Raw genomic sequence first — 20355 nt, forward strand, 5'->3', positions numbered from 1 at the left:
CGAGGCTGTGCCCCGCCCCCGGCGGTGAGGGGACGTTGCGCGGCGGCGGGGGCTGCGCGGCGTCCCGATGGTGTGAGGCGGCGCGGGAAGCCGGTATGAACGGGGCGGCCCCTCAGCTCTTTGACCCCAAGGAGCGTGTGCTGAAGTTGGGCGAGAGCTTCGAGAAGCAGCCGCGCTGCGCCTTCCACACCGTCCGCTGTGAGTGGGGGCCGGGTAGCGGCCGGCGCTGCCCCGTGACGGGGTCTCCCGCCGCGCTGGTCGGGGGGCAGCGGGTGTGGGCGCTGGGTGCTTGACCCTCACGGAGTGAATCAGCTCCCCCCGCGCCCGTGGGCCTGGCTGGTCATTCCCAGGGGAGCTCAGCATCCCCCCCGCACCCGACCCTCTCCTGGCCTGACTGGTCGTACCACGGGGAGATCAGCACCCCCCCCTGCAACTCCCCGGGGCCTGACACCGCCTGGCTGGTCACACCCGGGGAGCTCAGAGTCCTCCTGGCACCCCTGTGACCCCCCCCCCCGGCGGGGCACGGCACCGCCTGGCCGGTTTGTACCCCCCGGCACCCTTGTGACCCCCCCCGCCGGCGGGGCACGGCACCGCCTGGCCGGTTTGTACCCCCCGGCACCCCTGTGAACCCCCCCCGCCGGCGGGGCACGGCGCCGCCTGGCCGGTTTGTACCCCCCGGCACCCCTGTGACCCCCCCCCCCCGGCGGGGCACGGCGTCGCCTGGCCGGTTTGTACCCCCCGGCACCCCTGTGAACCCCCCCGCCGGCGGGGCACGGCGCCGCCTGGCCGGTTTGTACCCCCCGGCACCCCTGTGAACCCCCCCGCCGGCGGGGCACGGCGCCGCCTGGCCGGGTTGTACCCCCCGGCACCCCTGTGACCCCCCCCCCGGCGGGGCACGGCGCCGCCTGGCCGGGTTGTACCCCCCGGCACCCCTGTGACCCCCCCCCCCGGCGGGGCACGGCACCGCCTGGCCGGTTTGTACCCCCCGGCACCCTTGTGACCCCCCCCCGCCGGCGGGGCACGGCACCGCCTGGCCGGTTTGTACCCCCCGGCACCCCTGTGAACCCCCCCCCGCCGGCGGGGCACGGCGCCGCCTGGCCGGTTTGTACCCCCCGGCACCCCTGTGAACCCCCCCCCGCCGGCGGGGCACGGCGCCGCCTGGCCGGGTTGTACCCCCCGGCACCCCTGTGACCCCCCCCCCCGGCGGGGCACGGCGCCGCCTGGCCGGGTTGTACCCCCCGGCACCCCTGTGACCCCCCCCCCCGGCGGGGCACGGCGCCGCCTGGCCGGGTTGTACCCCCCGGCACCCCTGTGACCCCCCCCCCCGGCGGGGCACGGCGCCGCCTGGCCGGGTTGTACCCCCCGGCACCCCTGTGACCCCCCCCCCCGGCGGGGCACGGCGCCGCCTGGCCGGGTTGTACCCCCCGGCACCCCTGTGACCCCCCCCCCCGGCGGGGCACGGCGCCGCCTGGCCGGGTTGTACCCCCCGGCACCCCTGTGACCCCCCCCCCCGGCGGGGCACGGCGCCGCCTGGCCGGGTTGTACCCCCCGGCACCCCTGTGACCCCCCCCCCGGCGGGGCACGGCGCCGCCTGGCCGGGTTGTACCCCCCGGCACCCCTGTGACCCCCCCCCCCCGGCGGGGCACGGCGCCGCCTGGCCGGGTTGTACCCCCCGGCACCCCTGTGACCCCCCCCCCCCGGCGGGGCACGGCACCGCCTGGCCGGGTTGTACCCCCCGGCACCCCTGTGACCCCCCCCCCCCGGCGGGGCACGGCACCGCCTGGCCGGGTTGTACCCCCCGGCACCCCTGTGACCCCCCCCCCCCGGCGGGGCACGGCACCGCCTGGCCGGGTTGTACCCCCTGGCACCCCTGTGACCCCCCCCCCCCCGGCGGGGCACGGCACCGCCTGGCCGGGTTGTACCCCCCGGCACCCCTGTGAACCCCCCCCCGCCGGCGGGGCACGGCGCCGCCTGGCCGGTTTGTACCCCCCGGCACCCCTGTGAATCCCCCCGCCGGCGGGGCACGGCGCCGCCTGGCCGGTTTGTACCCCCCGGCACCCCTGTGAACCCCCCCCCGCCGGCGGGGCACGGCGCCGCCTGGCCGGTTTGTACCCTCCGGCACCCCTGTGACCCCCCCCCCCCCCCGGCAGGGCCGGGCGTACCCCCCCCCCCCCGGTGGGGCACGGCACCGCCTGGCCGGGCATACCCCCCGGCATGGCAGCTTCCCCCCCCGGCGGGGCACGGCACCCCTGTGATTCCCTATCCTCACCTCCCATGGGTATGGCGCTGGCTAGCTGGCCATACTCCAGGAAAAATCAGCATCCCCCCTTGGCACCCTTATAACTCCCCACCCCTGCAGATATGGCATTGCCTGGCTGATCATACCTTAGAGGAAATCAGGACCCCTCCTGACACCTCTGTAGTCTCTACACTTGTCTATCTATGTTGTGCTCTCTATGCTGGTAGATGGAGTTGAAGGAGATGAACTTGAGATAGTGATTGCAGATGGCTTCATCTTTGGGTTGAGAGATGGGGCAGTAAATGGAGAGGCAGACGCAAAGGGTGGCGGCTTAGGGTTTTTTTTATCTCCCTTACCCTGGCATTTTGCTGTTGTGAGGATGAGCCTGTGAAGAGTGAGAGGTTGAGAGTGAAGACAGGGTAGATCAGGAGTTGAGGAGATGAAGTCATTGGGGCTTCTGGTGGGGTGAGAGTAGGGGAGCAGGCTGCTGTTGGTGACTGGGAGAAAGAGAAGATGGTGATGGGGCAGAAGGAGAGCATGTTGGATCTTTTTGAACTTGCTTTTGAAAATGTTGGCATGATGCAGCATGGAGAGCGCGGAGGGCACAGGGGGAGGGCTTTGGATAGGAATCAAATGTGGCAAAGCTACTGCATTCTTTGTTTGTATTATGGTAACACCTAGAGCCTCTGACTAACATCAGGGCCCCATTGAGGTAGATGCTGTGCAGAAAGGTACATTTGGTAAGAAACCGTTCCTACCCTGTAGAACTGACAGTCCAAATGAGAACAGAAAGAATCAGAGAAAGGGATTGAACATAGAACCATAAGATGTAGAACTGAGGCACAGAAAGATGAAGCGACATTTGTGAGGTTATACAGGGAGTCTGTGGCAGAGCTGGGAATTGAACCTAGGTCTCTTAAATCCTAATCTAATGTCTTGAATATAAAACCATACAGTTCACAGCAGGTTGCAGTTATTGCTCATGAGAGACTCCGAGCAAGACTAATGAACAGATGTGTTGCTAGTAAAGTTTGGGGTGAAGTTCACACAGTGCCTGCGTTCTTCATCTAGTTCTTCCTTTTATGTGTACTAAATTCATGTACCATACATTATGGTATATTTTGGGAAACAATAGTGTCTTGGCACAATACTACAAAAATCTGAGTTTTGGGTGAAGCTCTGCCCCTGGCCATTGCAGGGCTCTCAACAATCAAAGATTAAAGGCAGTATTGCTCTCAAAGCTAGTGTGCCCTTCCTGAGTACATAATAACTACTATCCTGGGAGGTGTGTTCTCACAGGTTCTGAAGGTATCTAGGAAACAAAATGCTGTTAGGATTATGGTTCTGATAATTTAGGGCTGCAGTTTTTGTTCTGCTGTCTCATTTATTTATAGAATGATCCCCAAGGTTTGGTGTCTCACATGTTCTCTGGAGATTATCCTGTATTCTCTCATACAGTGAGATGAGATAGATAATGTATATTCTGTGAGCAAATGGAATCCTATTTAATAGAATTGACCACATCTTTGGGGAAGAGGGTGTGAGAGGAACCTAAAAGCTGTGAGTGGATTTAAAGAGGTGCTGTAACTTGCAATGTGTTCAGTATTTTTAAAAAATAAGTAAAAATAGGCTCTAGTACTACACCTGCCCTTAAGTTTTCCTGTTGACTTTTGTGGTTTTACAAGCCCTTTTTTCTGTTTCAAAATGTTTCTCTTCCCTGTCACTCTGCGAAGAAAGATGCAAGGAAATCGGCAAACCTGACAGTGCTGTCAAATGCACAAGATAAACAGAAAAGCCATATTTTTCCTCTAGCCTTTGTTATTGTAATCTTATCTTTTATACTTCGTACGAGTAGGTAAACTGGACATTTATTTAGTCAGCCATTTCTGAAAAGATTAGCCAAAATGCTGATTACCCAGCAGCATCCACTGAAGACTGGCATAGTCTCATTCTTACCACAAGAAGGACCAGAACTGTGGTGCTCAGCTCTGTAAGGTGCTGCTAGCAGGAGCTTGAGACCGTTGGAGCTTGTTTAGGACCTTGCAAATAAATTATGCTAGCTGAGTAACAATCATTAGCAGATCTTGTTGGGAGGGCTGACAACTCTGATGAAACAAAGTAATGTTCATCTCTAATTTTCCAGCTCTTTGAAACATGCAAAGAGGGGAAATCCATACCCGTACAGAGACATTGTTAGGTTTCTAAGAATGACTGATGATAAAGGAGATTAAAATAAGTATATGAAGGTGGCTTTTAACAATTCCATTTTAGAGAGAAATATATGTACTTAAAAATAAAAACAACAACCACAACCTTGCTAGTGCATATGGTTTTGCCTTTGATGCTCTTAATACAGTAAGAGCATGCTATAGTTAGGGCTGCATATGTGTTTCCAGTCTACTTTCCTGTTTTTAGTCACAGCTGTCTGCAACTTCCATTTTTTTGGCTGAAATTTTCCAGGGTTGGTCTCAACCCAAAAGTAATTCTGTGGCTTTTTTGGAGGGTTTTTCTTTAAGTATCAGCAAACTGGTTTGACCATTTATTTTGAATGTGAGGTGAACGGGAGAAACTTTCCTTATTAATCAAAATAAAAATCTTTCAACTTTTTTTTGAAGAGCTCCAACACCAAAACTTGATGAAATTTAGGTTGAATATCAGGCAAACCACCTTGACTGGCTCTATGGCTTGTGGAAAAATCTGCTAAGGAGTGGTGGATGCTGCACTAGCAAAGATACTAAGTCATTGATTTTAAGTGCCTCCCAAACTCACCACCTTTAGCTTTTATGAAATGTGTGTCAGTATATAAGGGACTCATGAAAATCAGGGTGTTTTTTTAAATCGTAGATGACTTCAAGCCTGCATCTATTGATACATCCTCTGAAGGAGACCTTGAAGTTGGCAAAGGTGAACAGGTGACAATAACGCTGCCAAACATTGAGGTGAGGGCTGAATATCATTAGGGGATGGGGAAAAGGAGAGGCTTCTCTCACTGAATCACCATATATGTTGAATATAGAAGCGTTTCACATTTCAGCATTTTCAGTTTGCTGTTGTTTCAAGATTGTATGCATGTAGCTTTTAAAGCATTGGGAAAGAAATAATCACACCAGAAAATGCAGAATTACAAAGGTCAGGTAATTATGCTGTAACATTAAGTGAATTCACTGTGCTGGAAATATGCTGTAATTGACAACCCTAAAATTCTCTGTCTATAAAACAAGTACAGCACTGACACTGCCTTGACGTTATGGCACAATCCCAAAGGGGTGGGGGTGTATGCACCACCACTGGGGTGGAGAATTCAATCTCCTGTAATCCCGGATTACTCTTCTAATATTGCCAACAAGCATTCTAGTTTTGGTGGTAGTTTTGTGATGCATGTCTGTTAGAAACTGGATTGTGATTACTGGTTTATTTCAAACTGGTTGGGTGAAATCAAGGCCACACTGAAGTCAATGGCAAAACTGCCAGTGTCTTCAGTAGAGCCAGGATTTCACACTTAGTTACTACTAATCTGAGTTTCTCTTGAATTAGTTGGTAACAGATTTTAAAAGGCTAGAAATGATCAATTACAGTGAACTTTTCATTACTGTAAAGGCTCATTCTGTATTTATACAAATAAGTCTATTGAAATAATGCTAATTAGATATTTTTTCAATTTTTAAATAGGGTTCAACTCCACCAGTAACAGTTTTCAAGGGCTCCAAGAAGCCTTATCTAAAGGAATGTATCTTAATTATCAATCATGACACTGGAGAATGTCGACTAGAGAAACTTAGCAGTAACATCACTGTGAAGAAAACCAGGTAGGTGGTTTACAAAAGAAACTGCTATGTCCCTAACTCATTATGAAAATGGTTTAGGGCTGGTACCTGAGTGCACATGCAGTTAGTAGGGTTTGAAACAGGACTATGTCAACCCACAGTAGAGAACTTTTAGTGTACACCCGCAGGGACAATGTGGCCAGTTAGTGCACAGGTGTGCACTAGAGTTTACACCCTAGCTGGTGTGCACCAACATACCACGTAGACAAGCCCTTAGAAATAGCTGAAAGTGTAAATTGGGATACATACCAACTATTCTTAGCTTTTAGCAAAATTTCACTTTTTCCAACATGGTCCTTACAAAAACCTACCCTTGTTCGATGGAATGAAAAAGCATGTCATTATTTTTCTCAAAAAATGACGACTTTATAGCTTTCAAGTCTAGGCTAGTAGGGTAGGTTTTGAACAGAAACATTGCATATCCCTGCAAGAGACAATAACTGTTTTCTCATAATAAGTTTGGAAAATAGCTTTTTGCTACACAAATGAAATTGTTTTGCTGCTGTTTTCTGACTTTGAACTGTGTAAATTAAAATAGCATAAATTCTTGTGAAAGGGTTTAGCAAAATGCTGAGGACGTGTTCTCCTCTTACTGAGTATGTAATTCCCATTAACACATATTCTGATGCTATGTCCACATATAACTCACTTCCACTAGAATTCTAATGAAGTGTTAGTGCATAACTGAAGAAAATGTGAAACAGCATGGTAGAGGATCGGGTCAAAGGGCCAATATGAATGGCATCAATGGACATGGTGCATCAAAAGAATAGTACTCACTGCACCTATATCTTGTTATATGCCAGTGTAGTAGTGCAGTGTTTCCCAAATGGTGGGTCCCAAGAAGGTTCTAGGTAGGTTGCCATATCCAGGGGCTGGATTAACCGATCACTGGGCCCTGGCCTAGGCAGATATACACTTCTCCCAGATTGGTGTGGAGGGGAAGCCTGGTGGTATGGGAAGGGCCATCGGGCCAAACTTGAACAGCGCTGTGATCCCACGTGCCAGGTCACAACGCCAGGAGTAGGCAGCTGGTTCTGGTCCCACAGGACAGGAGCCACCACTGCAGGGTGAGTGTGGGGTGGGCTCGCTCTCCAGTCCCCCGTCTCCCAAGGCCTCCCCTCTGTACTGGGCTGCACTAAACCAGAGGTATGGTTGTGGTGTGCTGGGATGGAGGGTGCATATATGTAATAGTGGGTCACAAAAAAAGTCAAAATGCAGTTGGTGGATACCTTGTTAAAAAGTTTGAGAACCACTGTTATAGTGTACTTTGAAACTTAAAACTGTAGTGGTACAGTTAAGAAAAACATAATGAATAGCTTCACACGCAGCTTAGACTACTGTGTGTTTTTATTTTGTTTAAATATTGTTCTTCGGAATCAATTAAAATGTTTCACCCTGTCATACAGAGCTGAAGGAAGCAGTAAGGTTCAATCTCGTATTGAGCAGCAACAGCAGCAAATGCGAAATGCCAGTAAGACTCCAAACAATGTTAAAAATTCTCCACCAAAAGAAAAGATGTCTCCGTCTTCTCCTATGGACGACATTGAGAGAGGTAAACTGCAACTGTGTCACTTAGTATTTCAGAAATTTTGCAGACTTACATTATAAATAGAGCCAAGGGTTTTTTTGAATGAGGTGCGCACTAGAAGCTGTTACATAGGCAATGTTCTCTAAAGTTTAATGGCTGTCTTGACAAGAGTAGTAATCCAACAGTATTTGAAACCACATAGGATTGAGAATCAAATCAATCCTTAGTCTTATGAAGGTCATGATTAGCATTGCTTTAGTTCTCACTGAGTCCTCCCACTGCTGCTGTCTTAAGCTATTCAATTGTAGGATTGTGGCACTTGAAGCCAAATCAGCCAGTCCTCCACTTCTTCCTCACTCCACCTGTCCCTCCTCGTTCTTTGTCCTTTGCATACAGCAAATCTTTGGTTAAAATGCTTTACAACCCTTTTAGTTTTTAATAAAACTCTAAATTTGTATGAGTTCATTATCATGTAAACCTAGTCACAGAGACTCAAATAGCACCCTACTTTCTAAATCAGATCAGACCTGCAGAAGTGGTTCCCTAAATGGTAAGAGACAACTGAACACTTACATAAATCCCATCCTTGAGAACCATGCCATATGCTATGTTCTTGGGAGACTTTGTTTCAGTAGGAACCTTTGTATTTAATTCAGTAGGAGACACACTTTCCTCTTTTAGTGGATGGGGGGAGAAAAGCAGGTGTTAATCACTTGCTATATGAACACTAACAGGTGGTAGCTTTATTGATCTGAATTGATATTGGCTCTCAAAGATGTTCTGGATTCTTTTAAACAGTTTTTTCCCCCAGATCTATCGTTATGCGGATGTCTTTTCTTTGTGATTTAGACAAACTTTGACCAGAGTGTCTTACTCCACAAAAAGGCAATTAAAAGTACCTAAGGCTGCAAAAGAAACAAAGTGGTGCTCAAGTGCATGAGAAACCTGAGAATTTTTCTCCGTGGTCTGTTTGTTTTGTTTAGAACCTGTTCTGAGTGCGTCACCAAGACTAACATATCCCAAAGCCCTGTCCCTATGTGCTGCCAATCAGATTTATTTGTTTAGCCACAGTAAATTGTGTGCTGGGGTCTGGATGGTTTCCTGCTAGCTATTCTAAATTTTTCCGAGACCTATAAAAAGAATCAATAAGGATTTAATGAAACTGTTCCATAATTTAAAAATATGGATAATTGGTGCAGGTATCCCACAATGCTTAATTTGTGATTGAGAACAATGAATGTCTAGACAAACATGTACATGTTGTTTATAATACCAAAATTGCTGCCAGCCATTGCTGCTGCACCTTCAGATGTTCCACTGACCGATTTCTTTTTTCACTATCTGTCCCTTGAGTCTAAATTGAGTTATTGACTCCTGTCAGACAACTGTAGAGGTGTTAAACAAAGCCTGAAAAATAAGGCTTTCTAATCAGAGGCAGATATTAAGGGCGAGTTAGGTTGTGCTGCCCACTGAAGTGTAGGGGGCAGCACCTTGGCCGGCAGCCTTATCTGAACCCTAATGCATCTCTGCTCTGAAAAGCATGTGGCCTAAAAGTAAGACAGCAAGGAGTGGAGGAGAGGAATATGGTATACAAGTAGGGTGATCAGGTTGCCTGTGTCCCCCACTTCACTCCAGGATCTTATGTCTTTCAGTTTAGTCACTTACGACTTGTAATAATGTTGTGACATTCACTACAGTCACTTGCTTGTGCAGCACTTCCCTTGTTGCCATCTCCTTTAAACTCTGAGATTCCTCTTGCTTTGTTTCTTAATTAATCTACATCTTATTTTCAGAGCTAAAGGCCGAGGCTAGTGTCATGGACCAGATGAGTAGCTCTGATAGTTCGTCCGAATCAAGAAGTTCATCCTCCTCCTCATCCAGCAGTGAAAATAGTTCTAGTGATTCAGAAGATGAGGGGGCTAAGCCTTCTCTGCCTATGTCAATGCCATACTTGCAGCCACAGCCTGCTATGTCTGCCATACCACAACAGGCCATCCGTGACATGGATGCCAGTCATAACAAATCTCAAGAGAGTGGTGGCCATATGATGAATACACTAAGTAAGTACAGAAGACAGTGCTCTATGAAAAGAACAATCTCATGCTTTAGGAATCTAAAAGGAAACCAGAGACTCTGTAACTATGTCTCTATTGTAATTAAAATTGTGGGAAGAGATGCTGGGGTTTGATTGTTCAGTTGAGTTCTGAATTAGAAGTTGGGCTAAAAGTTACTTGACCATCAGAGATATTAAATTAAAGCTGATGCAGTTTAAAGTAGGTCATAGGCCGTACTGGCTTCCTCACAATTGCATACATTGGGACTATAGGACAGTAATTTGTGTTGAAAATGCTTGAACTGCTTAGGCACTCCCAAAACATATGTGTATGATTTCCTGAGTAGATGATACTGGAATAATATTGTCCTGGTACTAATCAGTTACAAAAGAAGGTTATCCTAATCCAGTGGTTTTCAACCAGGGATACATGTACCTCTGGGGATACGCAGAGGTCTTCCAGAAGGTACATCAACTCATCTAGATATTTGTCTAGTTTTACAACAGGCTACATAAAAAGCACTAGCGAAGTCAGTACAAACTAAAATGTCATGCAAACAATGACCTGTTTATACTACTCTGTATGCTATACACTGAAATATAAGTACAATATTTATATTCAGATTGATTTATTTTAAAATTATATGGTAAAATGAGAAAGTAAGCAATTTTTCAGTAATAGTGTGCTGTGATACTTTTGTATTTTTGTGTCTGATTTTGTAAGCAAGTAGTTTAAGTGAGGTGAAACTTGGGGGTACGTAAGACAAATCAGACTCCTGAAAGGGGTACAGTACTCTAGAAAGGTTGAGAGCCACTGTCCTAATCCATGCAGAAGTCTTGTGATTCATGGAGGCCTTTCTAATCTACAAGGTGCCAGTCCCCTCCTATGTATGTAGGGAATGGAGGATGTTTCTCCCATCCCTTCAACATGGAAAAGGTATGAATACCAACAACCAAAACTAAAGGAGTACTTGTGGCACCTTAGAGACTAACCAATTTATTTGAGCATGAGCTTTCGTGAGCTACAGCTCACTTCATCAGATGCATACCGTGGAAACTGCAGCAGACTTTATATATACACAGAGTGTTCTGCTTGAAGAAAATTATGACTAACTTAAGATATTTAAAGTACAACTGGGATTTTTTAATACATATTGTTGTCCAGAAAGAAGAGTATCACTGGTTTGAACAGCAACAAGCAACCACCTAGGTAAAGGTCTTCAAGCTTAGCACCAAAATAAACCAGGCCTGATTTTTCAGAATTGATGAGCACTCACCGCTGCTGTTTGAAAACAAAGCCACACTTTTAATTAAGTGCCTAACTTCAGGCTCACATGTTTGGAAAAACTTGGTCATAGGCCCTAATTTACATAGTGATGCTATATAATGAAGTTTTTTGACAGTTTACACTGGTTATAGTGAAAATATCTCCTACATAATCTGTATGTCCTCTTGTGTTTCACTATTATAAGGAATTAAAATTGGTAACAAGCTAGTTGTATGTTGTGGTGACGTAGCTAAGCTTACAATCAGGTTTCTGTTATAAGCCTTATTTTCATATACCACTTCCTTCACAGGAATAAGATTAGACTGAAAACATCTGATTATTGTGCAAGAGGACTAAATTTTTTGCGTTAACTTCCATGGCCTAAAGCAAATAGGCTTCATATTACAATCAGTGTATCTTTAGAAAGTTCTGTATACATCAGTCCCTTCACTCCAGACATGAAAATACTTTCAAACTTGCCATTTTACACACATTTAGGGAAAAAAAACACTTTTGAGAATAAAATGAACCATCTTAAGTGATTAATGGCTAGTTCACAGCTACAAAGCTCCCGTTGAAAGATTTATGCCCAAGTACAGGTGGCTGCTGCCACCAGTTAAAACTGTCATAGTGAAACACCCTGATGTCTTAAACTTGCAGAAATACCAAAACCACAGCAAGGAGCCCAGGAACCCTGTGGGACTTAAGAACTCTGCAGGGAGGGAGGTGGATCCTCTGACCATTGTGAGCGGTCTAAAACTTCATGCTGGTTTAGCTATAAACCTGCTTAAAATTGAGCTCTTATCCAGTTTACCTCTGTTACTTTAACATTTTAAGCAGCTCTGTAGATCTGTGCCATCTCCAGTTCTCCACAAATGCCTTTAAAATGTGAACTGCACCATAATAGGGTGGTGAGCTGAGATGAAAAGGCACTGCACACTGGCTGCTGTGGGGAGCATGGCTCTCCAGCTACTCTCCTGCTGAGCTCCTGAGGCATCACCTATGCAGTTTAGGAACACAGCAGGAGAGGAGAAGTAGCAGTGAAAGCTAGAGAAGCAAGACAGGGAGCCTGTGGCCTCTGAGTCTTGGGAGATCTGCTGGGTGTTGGAGTTCAGAGTCAGGGGTCCAGCATAGAAATTTCTTCCATCTGAAACAGTATCTTATATAAACAAATGTTTAAAACAGCAAATCTTAAGATCACTGTTTAGTGGTTGTGTCACATTTGAGGTGTGACTTCAATGGGGCTATTCAAATGCATATATTTAAGCATGAGCATGTCCGCAGAATTGGGGCCCTCGAGGGTTAGTTGGGTATTTTACTATGTGCAGTCCTAATGTTACCTTAAATGTAGTGGCAGTTAGAATTTGGTGGGGCATAGGGTGTTAGTCAAATCACTCTCATTAAGTCATACAGCTGAAGCTTTGCAGAATGCTGAAAATGCACTGGTCTATGTCTGGAGCATAGTTACCTCTTAATATTGCCCTGTGTATAGAACCTACCTTTTTAGGTAGCCTGGCCTCAAAGGCTTTGCCCTTTCCTTGCTATGAGCCTTGTCCCCAAAATAATTCCTCATATACTTTTGAAATTGATTATGTAGGCCCATAACTTGTGACACAACATGGGTGGTCTAAGGTATCTGCAAGAGAATATTGCATTTAAAAAATAGTGAAAAGCTGCTCTGTTTAATTTCCTTTTAAACAGAAATTACTAACTGAGAACAAATTAAAAATTCCGTGAAGGAAGATGCCCAATGACTTGCTATCTCTGAGATCTCTTGTTTGCTCACTCCTATAGTGCAGTTTTCATCCAGATATTTTTTTATTCCAGTTGCAGAAGCACTTAGGAGCCCCAGTCATGGACCAGCCCCACTGTGGTAGGCGCTATACAAACACCGAACAAAAAGATGGCCATTTCTCCAGAAAGCTGACAATCTAACACTTCTCCAAGAACTTATTTAAAAAAAGCTAAATACTGTATGGGACCGCTGATTAATATCCCAGTACATGGCACACTCTGTAATGAAACCTACTTAATATCTTGATAGTGTCAACCAGCTCATCAGCACTGTGAAAATGGACTGTTTTCCTGAAATTATTTCCCTACTTTACTTCTGCTATTTGTTAAATCAGTTGAGCCTAAGTAATGTAGGTGTTTTTTTAGAGTCCTGGGTGAAGTTAGCTCTCCATGTTTTTGACATGTGCACCAGCCAATGTATCTGAAACTTCTTATGCTGGGATCATGCAGGCTAGAATCTTTCTGGAAAGTTTGAGGCAACTATGGAAAGGCCTTTGCGAGGCATGGGTACAAAATGGAGGTGGATTTCATTTCAGGGTTATTTTTCCAAACACTTTTTTTTGGGGGTGGGGAGGGGGGAGGGAGAGGGGAGTTTGTCTTATTGCGGACACCTTGGCATGAAACTCCAGATTTGTTCCAACCTCTTGGATTTCATGAGACTGTTGTCTTTGGCGAGCATTAGATGGCTTATTTGAGGAATAACTGCTTTTGAAGGCTGTGACCATGTGGATGGCTATGACCTATTTTTGGAGTGGACTGTGGGGAAGAGGCAAGAACAGCAATTGGGGAACTAGAGGGGTAAAGGAGAATATTTTGGAGAACTACATGATTTGAAGTACAACTGTAGCCATCCTAATGATACTTCTTATTTTGAAATAATACTTCTATTTGAGTAGACTCTTAGCCATCTCTGCTTTTTAATGTAAAAATAAAATACAGAGGATTTCAAATGATATAACCAAGTGGTTAGGCGTACATTCTGTGTCTAGTACTTATACTCTTCCAATCCCATCTGTGCTTTTAATCCTCCTCCTGCACTACAAGCAATTGCTTTTTGCTGTTCATGTCGGAGGCAGGTAGAGTGTTCTGTACTCTGCTGCAAAGGGCCACGCTGTAACCGTTCCCAGAGATAAAAGTTGCCGAGGACATGGTGCAAAACAAAGGAAGTGTAAACACAAAGCTTTGTTAAGGGGACTCCCATCAACTTCAGTCACTCTTATCTGAAAAGCTCTGACCTACCAATCGGGAGGTACCCATCCAGGCGTGTCCTCTCCCCCTTTATACTAACCCCTTGTTCTCATCTCCCTATAATGACCTCATAAGTAATACTAAAGATTGCCGTAACTGACAAAGTTAGGAGCATTTGACAGTACTTTGTGTATAGTTGCTTTCATTAAATCATAGAATATCAGGGTTGGAAGAGACCACAGGAGGTCATCTAGTCCAACCCCCTGCTCAAAGCAGGACCAATCCCTAATCTTTGCCTCAAATCCCTAAATGGCCCCCTCAAGGATTGAACTCACAACCCTGGGTTTAGCAGGCCAGTGCTCAAACCACTGGGCTATCACTCCCCCCTCAGTCACTTTCCTCTTTGTTTAGGCATTTCACCCAGCAACAAGGGGAGGGAAATTCTTTTCTTGTTTCCTTTTTTTTTTTTTTAAATAAAGGAAAATGCAGTTGCATAACTACCAAGCTGGCAGGGGAATAGAAGGGCTGATGCAGTATCTGAAATTGCATCTAACTCATTTTAAAAAAATATAGATTTGCTGTTGACAGTATCCCTTTAATTTCATCCTATATGTGGGAGATGGTGGAGTGGGAGAAAAATTGCTTGTCAAGTTGAAAAAAGAAATAGCAGGGAGAACTTATTTTCTGTTAGTTATATGGACAGCTGTTGCAAGCACTGGATAGTCGCTTTTCTTGTGTCCCATTTTAAAATAACTCCTGATTAATTTTTTGGTGACAGCATACATAAATATTTCCTTTGATCTTTTGTTTGCTGTCTTGCTCCACAGCCTGATTATTTTTTTGAAAAGGTGTGTCAAACAGCTTGTTCTCACCTTGATTTGGATACTACTTTGCTCTCAAACAGATCCAAGAGGCATTTAGATACATGCAGACAGCAATAACTCCTATCCTATTGTTTTATTTTTTTAATGAAACTGCATTCCCCAGCAGCTTCCTTGCTGATCAAGTATCAGAAGGTGGATGGGAAGCTAGCTAGTCCACTGTGGCCTGCTTGCACTAATTCCCGTACACAAACTCATTCAATCTGGTGGGTTAAGTGTGAGTAATGCGGGGCTTTCAAAGGTCACATAAGTGATGTAGCCCTAAGACTCTCACTCCAGTAGTTAAGACAACAGATGAGTTTTTAAATCTATACAATGTTTTGGTGTTAAATTCCTAATAGAAAATACTGGATGGGGGAAGAAAAACTTCTTGATGGAAAAATAGTCTTAGTTTAATGGAACTAATACAATGACTTTTTCTTCTATTTTAGGAAATGACTTGCTGCTGAGTGAATCTGGAAGTGACAGTGATGACTGAACAAGATTTTGGCCTTCATAAAGATGCATCACCTCTCTTTGCTAAAGCTGTCATAGCATCTGTTTTGCACTAAGATTAGATTACCCAAGATTGAAATGAATGTCCTCAATTTTTGGAAATAGAGACATCTTAATTTTCTACTGGCACATCAGATCTATGGTACAGCAGCCCTGATGTCTAATCACTGCTCTGGGTACTTGTTTGTCTCTTCCAAATTACTGTATTACAGTATCGGTTCTTATGAACGGATTCTGATTTTTGCCTCAACCACCTGTTGTACTTGAAACTGACTTATAACAGCTAGTTACTTTATATAATAGATATGGGAATGGGGGAATTTCTAGTATTTATGGAGGCAAGTTTCCCTCCTGTCCTTACAGATAATGCTGATTTCATAACTTTATTTTATTTTTTTTTTGAGAGGGAGGGGATGGAAGGAAGAACAGCTGAGATCTGTCGTGTTAACTACATTGTTGTTCTGTTCACAGTTCATAACTTTAAGGAAACTGGTGAATAATATGGTCCACTCTTGCAGTTACAGTTTACAACACATCACTGAATTTTTAGTTTAATTGTATTATAGGACTTTTTATATTTCTGAGCCTTATGTCTTTTAAGGGAACTTTTTCTTTTCCCTGCCTTTACTTGGACCAGCTGGAATCCTTACAGCCTCTTCCTATCTGTATTTAGATAACTACAAAGACAGCAATGGCTTTCCTTCATTTAATTCTGTAACTGAAATCATATAATTCCTTTCTAGGAGTTTAATACAATTAATTTAATAAAGCAATATTATTTATAATTTTAATGGGACTCATTGGTATGATTATGAGAATTCTTAACAAGAGGTAACATGGACTGAATTTTCTTTGTCGTAGCCTTGCCAGTGAGCTAACAATTAAATTAGAGAGGTGATACAAGTGAGTATGAAGTCTAAAATGTCTAGAAAATAACATAAAGAAAGAATTTCCACATTGGCATCCTGCACATTTGTATATTATAAGGCCAGAAAGAACCACACATTTTAGAATGGCAGATGATATGCGCAGTTTATCTGAGTTGCAAAATGTATAGATGTAGGAGATAGCCACAAGAAACATCAGGCAGAGAAATACTATAAACAACTGACTCAGTGATTACAATATTGATACGGTGTGCTGATCATTTCTCATAGCGTATACCATGAGTGTGATCACTGAATGCTATTGTATCTTATATGAAGGAGGGAGGAAAGAATCTGCATGTCCAGTGTTGTTATAGCTGAATGTGTTCATGCTTGTTGAATAACTTCTTTAAAAGCCCTGAAAAATCTGTAGTAGGGTATGTCTACACTGCATCTGGGAGTGAGTCTCCCAGCACAAGGCCACAGACTTGTATTGGTGGGGCTTGCACGAATGCGCTAAAACTACCTGTGTAAATGTTTCTCAGGCTGGAGTTTGGATTGGTGGGCCTTCACAGCTAAGCTCCGGCGCAAGCTGCAATGTCTACACAGCTATTTTTAGTGTGCTAGCATGAGCCCCACTAACACTAGTCATGGACCTAGGCTGGGAGGCTTGTTCCCAGATGTAGTGTAGACATATCCTGAGTGATAGCAAATCATGGGGGGGGCGGAGTAGCAGAGAGTTACTGGATTCACTTGAGAGAGAAAGAACATAAGAATGGCCATACTGGGTCAGACGAAAGGTCCATCTAGCCCCGTATCCTGTCTTCTGACAGTGGCCAATGCCAGGTGTCCCAGAGGGAATGAACAGAACAGCTATTCATCAAGTGATCCATTCTTTGTCACCCATTCCCAGCTTCTGGCAAACAGAGGCTAGGGATACCATCCCTGCCCATCCTGGCTAATAGCCATTGATGAACCTATCCTCCATGAATTTATCTAGTTCTTTTTTTGAACCCTGTTATATATAGTCTTGGCCTTCACAACATCCTCTGGCAAGGAGTTCCACAGATTGGCTGGGTGTTGTGAGAAGAAATACTTCCTTTTGTTTGTTTTAAAGCTGCTGCCTCTTAATTTCATTTGGTGCCCCCTAGTTCTTCTGTTATGAGAAGGAGTAAATAACATTTTCTTAATTACTTTCTCCACACCAGTCATGATTTTGTAGACCTCTATCATATCCCCCTTTAGTCATCTCTTTTTCCAAGCTGAAAAGTCCCAGTCTTATTAATCTCTCGTCATATGGCAGCCGTTCCATACCCCTAATCATTTTTTTGCCCTTTTCTGAACCTTTTCCAAGTCCAATATATCTTTTTTGAGATGTGGCGACCACATTGCACACAGTATTCAAGATGTGGGTGTACCATGGATTTATATAGACACTACATTTTCTGTGTTATTCTCTATCCCTTTCTTAATGATTCCCAACGTTCTGTTTGCTTTTTTCACTGCCACTGCACATTGATGGATGTTTTCAGAGATCTATGCATAAGGACTCCAAGATCTTTTCCTTGAGTGGTAACAGCTAATTTAGACCCAGTCATTGTATATGTATACTTGGGATTATGTTTTCTAATGTGCATTACTTTACATTTATCAGCACTGAATTTCATCTGCCATTTTGTTGCCCAGACATCCAGTTTTGAGAGATCCTTTTCTAGCTCTTTGCAGTCTGCTTGGGACTTAACTATCTTGTGTAGTTTTGTATCATCAGCAAAGTTTGCCACCTCACTGTTTACCCCTTTTTCCAGATCTTTTATGAATATGTTGAATAGGACTGGTCCCAGTACAGACCACTGAGAACCACAATTTACCTCTCTCCATTCTGAAAACTGACTATTTATTTCTACCCTTTGTTTCCTATCTTTTAACCAGTTACCAATCCATGAGAGGACCTTCCCTCTTATCCATGACTGCTTACTTTGCTTAAGAGCCTTTGGTGAGGGACCTTGTCAAAGGCTTTCTGAAAATCTAATTACTTTATAGCCAGTGGATCCCCTTTGTCCACATGCTTGTTGACCCCCTCAAAGAATTCTAGTAGATTGGTGAGGCATGATTTCCCTTTACAAAAACCATGTTGACTCTTCCCCAACAAATTATGTTTAATCTGTGTGTCTGACAATTTTGTTCTTTACTATAATTGGAAACAGTTTACCTGGTACTGAAGTCAGACTTACCGGCCTATAATTGCTGGGGTCACCTCTGGAGCCCTTTTTCAAAAATTGGCATCACATTAGGTATCCTCCAGTCATTTGGTACAGAAGCTGATGTAAATGATACGTTATAGACTACAGTTAGTAGTCTTGCAATTTCACATTTGAGTTCCTTCAGAACTCTTGGGTGAATACCATCTGGTCCTGGTAGGTCCTGAAAGAGCTGCTAAGCAGCCAGAAGTGAAACTGTCTTCCGAGTATAGCAGTGTTATGGCCATCTTGTGTTTCCCTCAATCCTAGAATGTCCTTGGACCAAAAAAGTGGCAAATGAATGTGTGGGGAGAAGAGTGTAAATGCTCACTAGGAATGTGATGAGAAGGGGCAAGACAGTCAAGGGGAATGTATTCATAAAAGGTGGGGGGATGCTTCCTTTCAGTTGCCATAGATCATGTGCAGCTTTCTAGTTCTTTATCTTCAGATGGTGAGTGAACAACCTAAAATGAACCAGAATATTTGCACATTTCTACTTTGCCCAGTTGTAGGTGGATCTCCAGCAACTCTAAACCCTACTTGCTTCAAAAATTGTCCTTTGCAATATTGTCCTTTGCAAAAATCGTATTTTGCAATATTGGCAATGTTGCGAGAGAAGTGTGCTCTCTCTGGCAACTGCTGTGAATGAAAGCTGTTAGCTCAGATCAACTGATGTGAGATGCTACAGGTAAAATACTTAAGGGTAGACGACCAGCAGGGCTGGCATGGCTCTGTGCCAGCCTCAACCAGAAAGGGAGAATGAAAAGGAGGCGAATGATAAGCCCAAGCTGCAGACACAGAAATGAAGGCTCATTCTCGTACCCCCTCCAATGTTTTTTTGCACTGCTACCCTTCACCCTTCAAGCTGTAGTGGACTACGCTCTGTCGGGCTGTATGAAAGTTGTGCTTTTTGTGGGGGAATGTTGTTTGTGTGGCTGGCCCTGACTTAGGAGCGACTATCCAATTACTGAAAGGTATCAGACTAAAACTTGTCTGGCCACACTACAGCAAATACTAGTCTTCACTCTGTGCATGTGTTCTGTCATGTAATTGCTCCCTCCCTAGGTGTGCCCAGGGTAATTGCCCAGCTAGGAGTAGATTGTCTGGTTCAGCTGTTACAGCTGGTATTTCTAGCATTCACAGCAAATATAAAGAGTGGGAGGAGTTACTTTTAAAGGCACATTGCTCTGATATAAATTGTGTATATAGAGATATTGGCTTATAATATCTCATTGTTACTTATGCTCTCCATGTCTGTTGTAACTACATGTTATACCCTAGCCCTTGATCCTGCAAATGCTTATGCACATGCTTAACTTTACCATTTTAGTAATCCCATTAATTTCAAAGTTCTTGATTCTTGACATGGTTCATGGTAGTAAAGTTAAACACGCGTTAGTGTTTGTAGGATCTGTGCTTGAAAATGTAAGGTCTTTGGGGACAGAGACTGTCTTGGTTATGTTTTTGTTCAGTAACTAGCACAATGTGTTATGGGGCTCTGAGGGCATGACCCCAATACAAATAAGTGTGTGAGTTGGATACCTATAGCATTGAAGACTAATGGTGTTGATCGATACCTTAATTGAACTTTCAGATCATTCTGTTAACCTGTTCTGTTTAAAATTCAAGGTGGGAGATGATGAAGGCCTGGACAAAAGTTTTAGCTGTGTGGGTGAAGAAAAGCCAAACCTTAGAAACACTGGGGAGGGAAAAGTGGCAAGAGCTAGGCCCAGCCTGGATGTGTTGTGTAGTGGGAGAGGGAGAGAGGAGTTAGAGATGACTCCCAGTTTACAGGTTTGAGTGACAGAGAAGATACAAGTGTTGTGAACATAGTTAAGCAATTAAACCATAGAGCCTGATTAGATCTATTGGTTTTCAGGAAAAGGAGAAAGCTTAGATTTAATGTCTATACATCTGGCTTCTGTCTGAACACTTTTTCCAAGAGGGTATTTTTTTCCTAAGGATTTTTTTATCAGCACC

The 20355-nt window shown here is 44.8% G+C and overlaps 1 protein-coding gene across 1 annotated transcript; it reads left to right on the forward strand.

The window, feature by feature from the left end:
• The first annotated feature begins 18 nt into the window (after positions 1-18).
• On the forward strand, positions 19-16063 carry EAF2 (ELL associated factor 2). The gene is made up of 6 exons (XM_077829904.1): positions 19-198; positions 5084-5178; positions 5909-6045; positions 7473-7618; positions 9388-9654; positions 15209-16063. The coding sequence occupies exons 1-6, from the start codon at positions 96-98 to the stop codon at positions 15253-15255; spliced, it is 795 nt and encodes a 264-aa protein (XP_077686030.1). The 5' UTR covers positions 19-95; the 3' UTR covers positions 15256-16063.
• Positions 16064-20355: the final 4292 nt, after the last annotated feature.

This window comes from Eretmochelys imbricata, chromosome 11, assembly GCF_965152235.1.
Source record: "Eretmochelys imbricata isolate rEreImb1 chromosome 11, rEreImb1.hap1, whole genome shotgun sequence".
NCBI classification, from domain to species: Eukaryota; Metazoa; Chordata; order Testudines; family Cheloniidae; genus Eretmochelys; species Eretmochelys imbricata.

Coding starts and splice junctions, on each gene's coding strand:
- EAF2 (XM_077829904.1), top strand. CDS start 96: ATGAACGGGGCGGCCCCTCAGCTCTTTGACCCCAAGGAGCGTGTGCTG. Junction 5,179..5,908: donor TAACGCTGCCAAACATTGAG/GTGAGGGCTGAA, acceptor ATTTTTAAATAG/GGTTCAACTCCACCAGTAAC. Junction 6,046..7,472: donor ATCACTGTGAAGAAAACCAG/GTAGGTGGTTTA, acceptor CCTGTCATACAG/AGCTGAAGGAAGCAGTAAGG.